General features: G+C 42.6%; 1 protein-coding gene across 1 annotated transcript; it reads left to right on the top strand.

Annotated features, from left to right (window-relative positions):
- The first annotated feature begins 5,634 nt into the window (after positions 1–5,634).
- On the top strand, positions 5,635–12,070 carry GEM (GTP binding protein overexpressed in skeletal muscle). Its single transcript, XM_010006431.1, has 4 exons — positions 5,635–5,971; positions 9,042–9,118; positions 9,594–9,798; positions 11,459–12,070. Exons 1-4 carry the CDS (start codon positions 5,638–5,640, stop codon positions 11,734–11,736), a joined length of 894 nt encoding a protein of 297 aa, XP_010004733.1. The 5' UTR covers positions 5,635–5,637; the 3' UTR covers positions 11,737–12,070.
- The last annotated feature ends 746 nt before the right edge of the window (positions 12,071–12,816 follow it).

The following is a 12,816-nucleotide window of genomic DNA, read 5'->3' as shown; positions in this document are numbered from 1 at the left end:
TTATTTTATTTTTTATTTTCCTCCCCCCCCCCCCCCCCCGATAATAGTTGTTTTAATTAATTTTCTTTTCAGTTAACTATACTAAAAAGTAAGTTGTATTTTATTATGAACTGAGCTGCATTATTTCCTCTGCCTGCTCATTTCTATCTGCTGAGTGAGCCTATGTTGGCTTAATGTGTTAATGGAAAAAATACCTTTTGACACCCATTACAGCTGCCAAGGGTCTGCAGTGCACAAGTCTGGAGCACACCTTCCTTTTGGTACATCAGAATCCAGATTATCTGAAAGTAATAGTCTAATGAGGGGTTCTCTAATGAGGTAGCTGATTAAAGGGAATCCTATTTCCAGAGAGCTCTAATGCCAGCTTTTACTGCTATCTTCTGCACAAGGAGTACAGATCAATGCTTCTTCCCTATTCTTGTGCTCTATCACTAAATGATCATGTTCTGCTTTTAGAGATTAGTTAAAGAATTGTAAAAATGATGATGTGGTGTGGAGGAAAATAAGGTGTTCAAACATATTTAGTACCATTCAAAAGGAATTGCTGGGAAAAGTCCATCAAATCTGTTCCTCTAATGGGAGCAGTGGCCTTTTTTTTTTATTCAGGTGCTCCAGACACTGTTTTTATTAAAACAAATGCAAGTTTTATTATTCCTTAATTTCTGTTTTCTCTGCCTCAAGTGCAACTCCAAGTTGATTTAGGTCCTCTCTACCCATGAAGCTTATGCCAGAGGATGATTTGAGGAACTACTTTTGCCTTCATGTACATAAATACAAAATGGCTAATTAACTGTCAGCTAAAAAGCACTACTGTTTTATATCAAATGGAAAACTTTGGCCTAATTGCTGTAGGCATCACCTGGTCTAATTGTAACTGGCTGGAGAAGGACTGCAGAGCTTTAACTCTGCGATGTTTACTTCAACCTGGCTTCAGGGAGCATTCCTTTAAGACATGATTATTGAAGCAGAGAATGGATAAGATGGTTGAAAAGTAATCACTCTGAGTTTTAATACTGCACCAGGCAGTAACACCCAAGCACTCGTATGCATTACGACAGCACCTGGCCTGTGGTTTGTCTCTTCTTGTGCCCATGTGTCAGGCAGTCTAAGTTGCAGAAGTGCTGCCTGGTGAAGAGTGCAAGAGATTGAGCAGTCCAGGACTGCTCAGCCTGCGTTGGTCTCAGTTGGTCCATGGGATTGCATTTGGAAATACAAGGCTATGGTCAGCCCTACGGAGAAGGGCTCAGTTGCTATGTGTCGTTGTCACATGTATCACCTGCTGTTTTCCCTTGTAAATAAATACTAGGAGGCTAAAAATCATGCATCTCTGACCCTCTTTAAAAAAAAAGTAAGGAAAAGTTTTCCTCACAGATATAGTCACTGAAATTTACGAGTGCTGATGGTGTTCCCTAAGGAGCAGCAGCTCTTCACGTGGAAGCAGACAGTAATACAGAAGTGGATCTGGAGAGTTAATTGTCCAGTTGGAAAACCAGAATAGGCTCAGAAGAGGCAATACAAAGGAAAACACACATGCAACACTTTCCTAAGTGCAAGTGCTTCATGCCACAGTTGGGACAACTCTTACAGATGGCTTTATAGAGAGATATGTTGAGTCACCACTCAAGAGCTGTGTTTTTCTTTGTCTGCCTTGAATTCTATGATGAGGATTTGGAAGATGAGGTCTAGCAATTCCTGATCTAACCCTAACCATAACTAAACACAAAGAGTTTTCTGACTTTGTTTTATTTCTGCTGTCTGCACTTTCTACTACTGTAAGTTATACATTTGGATGAGATGTTAGAGCCTACAGGTCTGCTGAGATCAATCTGGCCATAAACCTCTCCCATCTTGCAGTGAACAGATTTGCTTTTTCACTGTTGGTGGTAATTTACAGACACATTAGAGCTAAGTGAACCCGAAGTGCAGAGCACAGTGCTCCAGCCACCTACTCACCTTCATGATTTCCAGTGTGTTTCAGGAAAAAGAGCAACATCAGTTGAGTACACTGACAGCAAGTCTTCCTGCAAACCATGGCATAAACCTTTCCTGACAGAGATGGGATGTAGTTGCATTTTGTCTGGTGAGTATTAACAGCTGCTCTGTACATCCTACTCAGAGGGATGTGGCTCTTTGTGTTCTTTGGAATTATCATGCAGCAGCAAAGACTCACAGCCCGTTGTGTAGGGGACAGGGGAGGTGAAGATGCAGGACTTAGGGCTAGTTCATCTGCTGCCTAGCAATGAAATACAGGTGATGAAAAATCAGGACGTATTTTTGTCCAAGTCTCCCCTCGGTACATCTGAAAAATTTCCATGTAGATCGATGAGTAGATATTACTTTGGGAAATAATCTTGGATCATTAAACTCTAGGACAGGCAATCCTCGTAAAAGACATAGGAATGCAATAAAGCTAAAGATGAAGCAAAGCAAGCAGATTTCATTTGAATAATTTCATAAAGTTCTGCTTTTTCAGGGGAAAAACAATCAATTTCACAGTGGAGGGATGTGAAATAAATGCTAGGCTGCAATCATAGCAATAGATATTATTTTCTGCATATCTCTGCTCCCTGTAATTAAAGTACATTGTCAGTTACAGGCTTGCTTGTCTGTAACTGAGAAGAAAGATCTCATGGAAATCTGTTCTTGCCCGGCCTGCTCAGCAGCAAAGTTGTTCAGGCTTCAGACATGCAGGATAAGAATTAGTCACCTGGTGGTTTCATGGGCTGACAGGGTAACTAGGAGATTGTAAATATAAAGGAAAGCTGTATGAGCTTGGCTTTGAGCTCGTCGTTGTTAGTCCAGAGTCAGGATACTTGAGAGCTGACTATAGATTTTCCATATGCTTTTATATATGTTGTGGTATCTTTACTGAATAGTTCTGTGAAAAAATATTACTCTCCATTTGTTAATCAATAAATATTTTACATATGTTATTAGAAATGTCAGGTGGCAGCACACAGCACAAGTTTGGATTATTTTTCCCCTCTGTCCAAAGTTCTTCTGCCAATGAGCTACAAGATGATAAAAAATTTAAGGAGCAGACCCTTTGTTTGTGGCATGTACACTGTAAATTCATCTTTCCTAATGAGCTCCAGACAGAATCAGCACCGTGCAACTCCAACTTTGTGCAGATTTTATGAGTTCTGATGCATCTTTGCCACCAACCAGTTTGAGTAACCTTGAATTTATAGTTGGATATTTTTTCAAGCCCTATTAGTAAAGGGTTGCAGCAGAAGCAAAAGTTGATTATGCTGTTCAGGGAACAGCTGCAGTCACTTGAAGGCTGACAGAGAAATATAGGATTGTATATACTAGATTTTAATTTTTAAAACCAGAATAATATTCCTGTTTTTTGGGATAACTCCAAAATAATACATAGGCATTTATTCCAAAGAATGTTTTGCCCAGCAGGGGGTTAAGCTCACTTTGCAGACAGACAATATAATACATTTACAGTGTTTGATGCATTAATGAAACATTAGTTTTTAAACATCATTAATTTTGATAACACTTGAATAAAAAACTGAGTGAGGTGAAATGGCATGGATTGTTTTATTTTTTTTTTCCACTTTCCTGTTTTCATCATGCAAGAACCGAATGTGTTTATTTTACTGGCAATATGAAGACAATCATATGATTTTGAGTAAGTCTTTTGAGATTGTTTGCAAGTTTTTGCTCTTCTGCATGTCTTTTTCCTCCCAGCTGGGGGCTGGCTGTTGTATGGAAAAGCCAACCACGTCACGGAAAAGCCCTGTCTCTGATCAGATGGGCTTAATATAAACCAGGTTTGCTGAGAAAGAATTAAAGAGGCAGCCCCAAAGCAGGAAAGGATTTACTTTGGCTGAGCAGCTCAGTTCACCACAGCACTTCGAGAGAGAAGGGCAGCACCAGCAAAGGACCCGACTGCCCAGAGGAGCCCGGCAGAAGTAAGACAGTGTTGGGTCAGACACAGGCTTTGCCTGTCGGTGTTAGAGACCCAGGCAGCTAAATGCAGTCTGGGGTATCCAAGCCAGTTTGAACTTGGAAAGTAATGTGTGATAGGGACTCCTTTTGGCTTTGTTTAATGAGGGATGATAATTTGTTAGAGATGAAATCGTAAAATGCTCATGTTTCCGACTGTTCAGTGAGTGACTGTCTATTGCTGGCTGTGAGTTAGGCTCTGTTGTTAGACTGAGCTGGCTTTTCTCATCTGCTCTTTTCAGTGGGGAAACTGCAAGGAATAAAGGCATTTTAAAGTTCAACTGCAGTAAATATTTCATTTTGTCTGTGAAGAAGCCTTTGCTTGGTGCCTGATTTCTAGTTGAGATATATTTCTTGCTGGCAAAGTTTCTGGGACTATGCAAACGATCTCATTTTGCCACTAAGTACTGTACATCTCTGAGAAAATATTTGGTATACAGTAGTAAGTTCAGATAGTGTGTGCTTTTTCTGTATATTTGTTCTATGTCCTGTGCTGCATTTATTCAAAGAAGTTTGCAGGCAGTTTTGTGAGAAGAGGGACGGGGATTTGTATGTGTCTATCTGTTGCGTTGCTGTACTTCTTTCCATTCACCACACATTACTCAGCTTTGAAAGTCCTCGGGTGCATTTTATGCACTGTTACACCATTTATTAATATGGAGAAGAGAGCTGAGAAGCATCAGATATATGGCAAAAGCAAAATATCTAAATAAGCATTAGTTTAAGAGCTGGAATGCATCAAAGTAACTTTCCTAAAAATGGTAGCTGTTGGCCCGTGAGGATGACATCACTGTCCTCTGACTCCAAGCAGGGCAAAATAGAGTTTGCTGAGTAAAATGTAGTTAAGAACCATGCTTAGATAAGAACAGTGAACCTACCTAGCTGATTGTGCAGTAAATGAAGTTGTTAATTTGCTATCTGTAAATTTACGAGCCATTTCTCCCAGTGCTGCGTTCTGTCTTGGCTAGAATCTGTACCTACTCAGATGAGCTCTTGGACTTTGCTGTGTCCTCCTTGCTTACCAGCCAAAAAGCCACTGTATGAAGATTAGACCCAAATCCTCCCCATCATAGAAAGACTTGCTAGCATGGCTCTTTCCTCATATCAGAGTTGTCTAAGGATGCAGCGGGTGATGCCTTGTTGATTTCCCAAGACTTTCAGCCCTGAACCGAGACCTCTGTACACCCAGCTGCACTGGGAGTTGGAGGCAACTGGGACCAGTCCCCTGTTTGCTCTGTTAAGCACAAAGGATGGGGACCTGTAGGTGCTGCTTGTACTGCAGGCTGCCTCACAGTGGGGATGCAGCTCCCATGTAGGACAGCCCTGTGGAACGCTGCCCCTTCCTTCTCCTCCTGGGACACAGCAATGCCTCACTCTCCAGGGCTGCACCTAGCATGGCCTTGACCTTGTAAAGGCTAAATAAAGATAGGATCAGGATGTGAGGGTGGAATCCCTAGGAAAAAGCCTCTTCCTCACTAACTTTTTTAACTTACCATTTCTTTGTGTATCAGTAAATACAAAAGAGGGCAGGAAGTCTTTTTTTTCTTTTGTTGTATACTGGAGCCCTATGGAGGAGCAGCATGAGCTGCCTTGAAGTTAGTAAGAGGGCTTCCGTGCGTTTCTAAGTGTTTTGTGGGTAACTCTTGTGATTTCCCTATTTTTCCCCAGGGGTAAAAAATGACCCTCAACAATGTTACCATGCGTCGCACCCACAACAGCAGCCTGCAGCAGCAGCAGCAGCGCTGGAGCATCCCTGCTGACGGGAAGAACCTGCTGGTTCAGAAGGACTCCAACGAGTACAACCCGCAGAAGCGATACACCATCAGTCCTGATGAGTACTACAGAAGGAGCTGGTCCTCGGAGTCCTCTGACTCTGTCATCTCCTCCGAGTCTGGCAGCAACTGCTACCGGGTGGTGCTGATCGGGGAGCAGAGTGTAGGCAAGTCCTCGCTGGCCAACATCTTTGCGGGGGTGCATGACAGCATTGACAGCGACTGTGAGGTGCTGGGAGGTAGGTGTTGGTGTTTGCCCTGGGGTCTTTGTGTTTGCTTGCCATCAGTCCTGCCAGTAGTAACTGGCACAGAAAAGCAGAGAGGCCGTTTAATCAAAAATGAAAGTAACAAACATTTGGATCTGATCTCCAGAACCAATTCAACACATGCATCTCTCTTAAGAGAACAAGCGAAATAAGATACTCAGCAACAAGGACTGAAAGTCTCTGAAAGAGAAAAGTTCAGATTCTGATGCTATTTCGTTTCAAAATGCCTGTTGGAAGCTGCCTCATTCCTGCCTGTGATGATGCTACACAGGAGGCTGGTGCAGCTTTCATGCTGGTCATTGTTTGTGTCACCACTGGCTCCATGGGGCTGACTCCAGCTTTCTGGGGAGGGAAAACAACTGAAATATCTCGCCGTCTACAAGAATTAAATATTTAGAAATAATATATAAAGAAACAGATACTCCTGAGTCCTTCAGTCTCCTCCAAAATATTGCCATTGGGAGTAATCTCAGTCATTCTGTATAAATACATTACCTCAGCACAGGCTGTATGGAATTTGACTAAAATATATCTCCTCCTCATTTCATGCTACTTGCACAGCATGGATTCCTCTAGAGGAAAACCAGACAAAAGTCTTTCTGCAGTGTAGGAAAATTCCTATTGCCAAACAGGGGGAAAAGGCACAAGCTGTAGGGCTTTCTGTGGTGCTTCACCCTTTCCTGTCCTCCTCCTCTGCTTTCTTTAGGATTGAAAAGTGGTCTTTAAGCCCAAAGATCTGGTAATGCAGAAGGAGAAGCTGTGGCACCAAGCCCTGAGTTATACTGTGTGTGAGATGTTAGTAGGTTGTGCTGCAACAGAAATTCCCTTTGGTTCCCAGGAGGCAGACACTGTCACCTTCAGAGGACATGCAGGTTGCTGGCTGGTTTTGCTCATCAGCATGCAGAACTCTCATCTTTCTCTAATCCCTTCCCACTCCGGTCTGTGCTCCCTTGGTGTGATGGTGCCAGTGCTAGGACAGATAGTTTTTGGGCTTCTCTTCCTGTCCTCAGTGAAACACAGGCAGGACACCTTTTACCCAGGACTTAATGAAGCCCAATATCAGGAAGGTTAGACCTACATTTACCTGGCTTGCTGTCACAGGCTGGGGGCCTGTGCCTTTGGGGGATTTGGAATTACCCGCAGTACAGTCACTCTGAATCAGTTATTCAGATGTGCCTTGTGCTTCTACCACTGACTTTATCTGTAATCACACCAGCTCCTCAGCCTCAAGTAGTTCTGATAAAAAAATTTGCTAGTGCTACACCAGTCAACTAGAGTCGGACCCTTGGGCAAGCAGTCAGAAAATGCAGCTGATTTGCCTCACACACCTCTGTCAGACAGTTTTCTTCTCCTCCGCATGAAGTTGTAAGGTTTTCTCTTTCATTTATACTCTCAGCAATATTGCTTGGCCTGTAGCAGTGACAGATTTTAAAGGACATGTCTGCTGAGGGACTGGAAACTTCTCTCCTTTTACATCTCTCCTTTTTCAGTGTCAGCTTCAAAATAAGCATGAATGAACTAACTGCTCACTTTCAGTGCATTTTATATCCTATGGAAGTCCCTTGGGATTGACCAAGGTGCAAATCATTGCTGAAAATGACCATTTGGGCATAATGCTTTCAAGGAGTGTGATTATGTATTTGTAGCCTCTCCATGTGTAACAGAATGGAGAAGCAGCCCTCTGGATGTTGTCTTCTGCTGTATCTGTGCTCACAGAATCACACACAGAATCACAGATCTTTAACTTGCAAACTGGAAATTTTATTACAAGAGAGGAGGGTTTCAGGGCAGCCAGCTCACGGAGGGAATACAGCTGCTTTTATGGATTGGCTTTGCTACTGACTATAAGATTAATCTAGCTCATGAACACAACTGTCACGCTATTGCGCCTGCAAAGAAAAATGCTCCTCTTGATTAGCTTTGCCTTTTTCATGTCTCTGTTTTAAGCTGCTTCAAGCCTGTCTTCTTTTTTATTTTATTTTAAATGTGTAATATTTTAATCTTATTCTTTTACATGGGTATACATTGCTAGCTTTGAGAAAAAGCTCTGATTACAGTTTGGGGGAAAGTTCATTCCATTAATGCTCAACATAAATTTTATGAGGCAAGGATTAAGACACAATCCCATCTAGAAGCATGGTTTGAATAGACCCTTTAAACACTGCAGCAAGAGGGGTGGTGTTCTATGGATACCAAAGCCTAGCATTTTTCACTGATGAGCAGCACAAGACTAGAGATGGGTCCAAACCCTGAATTGCTCATCTGAATGTCCCCAGGTTTGGGGGAAATAAGGAAGACTTGTATTTGAAACAGAAGCTAGACTGAGATTTCACGGCAAGGGCTGATCGAAGTTATGAGTGTGAACAGCCCCCCCAGATCTAAGCAGAACTTTGTGACATGGTGTTTATAATCTAGGTATGAATTTTTGTGGCCTCAGTAGAAAAATAACTGAGCTTCTGTGGTTTGCTGATTCCTTAGCTTTTCGACATCAAAGGTTATGTGGGAAACTGAGAAATGGGAGAGAACTAGGACACAGCAGAAGAATCAGCATCTCTAAAACTCAACAGCTCTTGTCTCACTAAACCCTGTCCTCATTGCTTGTTGGCTGTATTGCTCTCAGCAGCAGTGACTGTTCACCCGTAAACTGTCCCTACTAAAGCGAAAGCAAATATTTTCCATTACTCAGCCTTGCTGGACTCTGCTGCTCCCATGGGGCAAATGTTCAGTCTTTGGTTATTTCTTCCACTGTTTCTATTTTCTCTCTCCCACATAAGATAAAGAGAGTATCAGCCAAAATAATGAACATTTCCTTTCCTGATCTTTCAGCCTCCTTCATATATCATGGAAAATAAGACAACCAGCAATGAACAGAGGGCAGGTTCAGTGCTGATAGAAACGGGGAAAGAACTGAATGTGAGCCAGCATAAAATTTGGCTCAATAACTTGAACTGTGAACAAATTATACATATTCAACTCCTTGTTTTTTGTCATGTACATGGTGCCACAAAATAACATATTACTAACCTTCTGATTTTCTTTCCAGAAGACACGTATGAAAGAACCCTGATGGTGGATGGGGAAAGCGCAACCATTATACTGATTGACACTTGGGATAATAAGGTACTTTAATATGTTCTAATCAAATGCCAAAAGAAAAAGTGCATGTGAGTGACTGCTAATATAAAAAGTAGGTATCTTTTGGGAAAGAAAGTAGGTGTTTTCCACCATACTTCAGCTTTGGGGAAAATACAGGATTAACCCCACACTCACACCAAGCCAAGCATGCCTAACAGCTCTGCCTTGTGAGCCTGAGAAGCTCAAGCCTTCGTTATTTTTTTAATGACAAAACAAAACATTCAAGCCATTTTCCAGACCATGTTCATTCCAGTCTAAAGCCAGCACAATCAATTATCTGGGGCAAGACTTACCCTACTCTGTGGTGAAGTATTCATGCCATCACCACATTGGAATTACTTTCAGTGTAACTGTGATTCAAACCATACCCATTACAGTTACAACAGGAATGTATTTGGATTGTCTAATGTTATACTTTCTAAGTTTACTCTGCTCTGGTCTGACTGTTTCCTTTGAACAGCGTGAGGGAGAATGGATTCGAGACCACTGCATGCAAGTGGGAGACGCATACTTGATTGTCTACTCCATCACAGACAGAGCGAGCTTTGAGAAGGCCTCTGAACTCAGAATACAGCTCCGCAGGGCACGCCAGAAAGAAGACATCCCCATTATTTTGGTTGGCAACAAGAGTGACCTTGTCAGGTGCCGCGAAGTCTCAGTGGCAGGTAAGGAAAACGATGAGGACAAAATCGATGTAAATGCTAAGAGTCATCTAGTGGCTTTTGAACAAAATACAGAGCTCTGGGTGAGGAAGTACACTGTGATCAGGCCTGGGCCATAAAAGAGCAATAAAGCAGCAGAGGACTGGAACAGAGGGCAGAGGACTGGGAGGTGTCTGCCGGGTCCTGAAGTCTCCCTTAGTAATGCTGTTACATGTCAAATAATACCTTTCCTAAAATTATTAAGAAACACCATAAAAGCAGCTTGAATTTCTTCCCCTCCAGCCCCTGGTGTGAGACCACTGCAGTATGTGATATCTCTGGTAACTGGAAACCCTTTGGGCTTCCAGTATGTGTTTATGCAAAATGTGTTTAGCTCCCTTTATTGTGCTGCCAAAGATTTTCTCTTCATTTAACCAGTTATCTGTCTTACCTAGTGAATTAAAATTCCCTCTTTGTTTTGCTAGTATGGGCAGGAACTGGTCACATTTCAGGAGAGGTCTCCTTGCTGCTTTGCTTTGGGATACTGAAACAGCCCATACTTCTGCATCCAAAAGAATGTCACTCTCCCAAAGCCGGGGACACTCAAGCCCATAAATAGGGAGACTGCTGGGAAAGCAGCTGCAGGCTCCCAGGGTCTGCAGTCAGTAATATCTCTTTTCAGAGGGTCTCTCTTGGGTCATAGGTGACATAACATAACACACAGCAATGCATTAGATGATCTCATCTTGGCCCATCAGAAACAGAGGTTCTTTTGCTGGGCATTTTCTTCTCTATGCTATAATTTGGCTCTTCTATTCCCCAGTCAAACTGTTTTGTTTTTTTTTCTTTTTGTTTCTCATTGGGAATGTGCACGGTTTCTCTGGCCTCTGCCACAGTTGCCCCAAGTGAAGAGTTTGAACTGAGGTAGCTCATGGGGAGCCCAGGGATGCCTATTTGCCTTCTCATTCCTCTCTGTCCCACTTGAAAAGTCTTTTGAGAGATGTCAGGTGCATTCATGCCATTTTAGTCATCCTGGTGCCGAGTTCCTGGCAAGACAGAAGAAAGAATAAATTGCCTTGTGTGTGAAAGACAGTTGTCAAGTTTAGCTTAGTTTCATGTAATTAAGGATCAGAACTATGATTTCAGATGCACCTCTAAAGCTGCAGGCACAGTTCTGCCTTTATTTAAGGGTTTTGCACACGTGTCCATTCACACCAAAGTTGCTGCTGTCCCAAGACCCTGGTTTATACCCATGACCCACGGAGAAGGCTGGGCTTTGCCTCCCATGGTGACAGGAGCCGTGCTGTGGGTGCTGTCATCACCCTTTAATGCGAGCTGAGGGAGTCTGCACCTAAGATGACCAGGTGGATTTGAGTCACTGCTGACCTCTCAGCCACCAGTGTCTCGACACAGGTCAGTCATCCCCGGCTCCCTTGACAGCTGACGGAGAGGATGGGGCTTTTCCGGTAGGGGATTCACCCCCCCTCTCTGGGAAGGGATTGTGACACAGAGCAGATGAATCACGGGCTAGCAGGCGGCATCGGGTGATTAAAGACTTACCCGTGCCTATTTTAGGCTTGAGGAATTCCCCCGGTGGCACTGGCTCCCCACACGCGGCCTCCTGCAGCCGCTTTGCCCCCCCACTTGTGGCAGTGCATGACATACCCACCTTGCCATTTTGCAGAGGGCAGAGCCTGCGCCGTCGTGTTCGACTGCAAGTTCATCGAGACCTCGGCAGCCGTGCAGCACAACGTGCAGGAGCTGTTTGAGGGCATCGTGCGGCAAGTCCGGCTGCGGAGGGACAGCAAGGAGAAGAACGAGAAGCGGCTGGCCTACCAGAAACGGAGGGAGAGCATCCCCAAGAAAGCCAGGCGGTTCTGGGGGAAAATAGTTGCCAAGAACAACAAGAACATGGCCTTCAAACTCAAGTCCAAGTCTTGCCATGACCTATCGGTACTTTAAGAATGCTGGACTCTGCCAGAGCTTGTGGCATTTCGTGGACATTATCTAACTATGTTGTGGGACAATCAATCAATCTATATTAGATTGGGCTATCAAAGTGACTTAGGTTCACAGTTGTGATTGTGATGATATGTGCTGGCATATGAACAGCACAGTGCATGGAAATATCTCTCTTCCTTGATTTTTGACAATAGTTTTAAAAGAAAAATATAGACCAGAATGACCCAAAGTTATGCTGGGAAGTGTTCTGGAATATACCAGTTCCTTCTCCTCTTCCCTTTCAATAATGTAAGAACCTTGAAATATCCTGCCTTGACAAGTGAATACTACACTCCTTACTCTTTCTCCTTGTTATTATTATTTCTGTTTTAAAATTTTGTAAAGAATTGAGGAACTGACTGGGACTTGGTCCTTTGCCAGTCAGCTGGTCAGGCTTGAGCACCCACAGCTGAAAAACCTGCATTTTTGTAGAATAGCCATTTGTTTGGTATTTCTTATTTTATTTAAAGGATGGGTTGCAATGAGTTTACACATCTCTTATTTTGAAAATATTTAAAGGAAAAATCCTATAATCGAACAAATTTTCCTCTCATATTTTCATATGATGGGACTGTTTAAAAATCATAGTAAAATTAAAATTACCATTCAAGTTGTATCAAAGTGCATCAAGTGCAGGATGCCAAACCTTTATAACTCATTTGAGCTTTTTTAAGAAACCATGTGGACTTGTTTTATCCAGCCTTGGACTTCCTCTATGCCAGAGCTATGCTGTATTTATTGTTGTGCAGAATAATAAGCATTTTAATGTTGAGGGGAAATATATTTATTACCAAGTTTCTTAAAAGAATAATGTTAATTTTATTACTGTTTTCTATCTAATATCTTTTTTTCAGATATGCAAGTTTTTACTTATATGCCTTGTAATAAAATAAATAAAAATATATGACTGCCTTTGAGCCTCAGTGGGAAATCCCTAAGAATGTTTTCAAGTTGAGACAATATTTGGAATGCTGGGCAAGACTGCTACATGACAAGTACAGCAAGCATTCCTTACATCTCTGAACACAGGCTACTTAGCAA

This window comes from Chaetura pelagica, unplaced genomic scaffold (assembly GCF_000747805.2).
Source record: "Chaetura pelagica isolate M959 unplaced genomic scaffold, ChaPel_1.0 scaffold76, whole genome shotgun sequence".
Lineage (NCBI taxonomy): Eukaryota > Metazoa > Chordata > Aves > Apodiformes > Apodidae > Chaetura > Chaetura pelagica.
This window is presented reverse-complemented; position numbering and strand designations above follow the sequence as displayed.

Coding starts and splice junctions, on each gene's coding strand:
- GEM (XM_010006431.1), top strand. CDS start 5,638: ATGACCCTCAACAATGTTACCATGCGTCGCACCCACAACAGCAGCCTG. Junction 5,972..9,041: donor CGACTGTGAGGTGCTGGGAG/GTAGGTGTTGGT, acceptor TTTTCTTTCCAG/AAGACACGTATGAAAGAACC. Junction 9,799..11,458: donor CCGCGAAGTCTCAGTGGCAG/GTAAGGAAAACG, acceptor GCCATTTTGCAG/AGGGCAGAGCCTGCGCCGTC.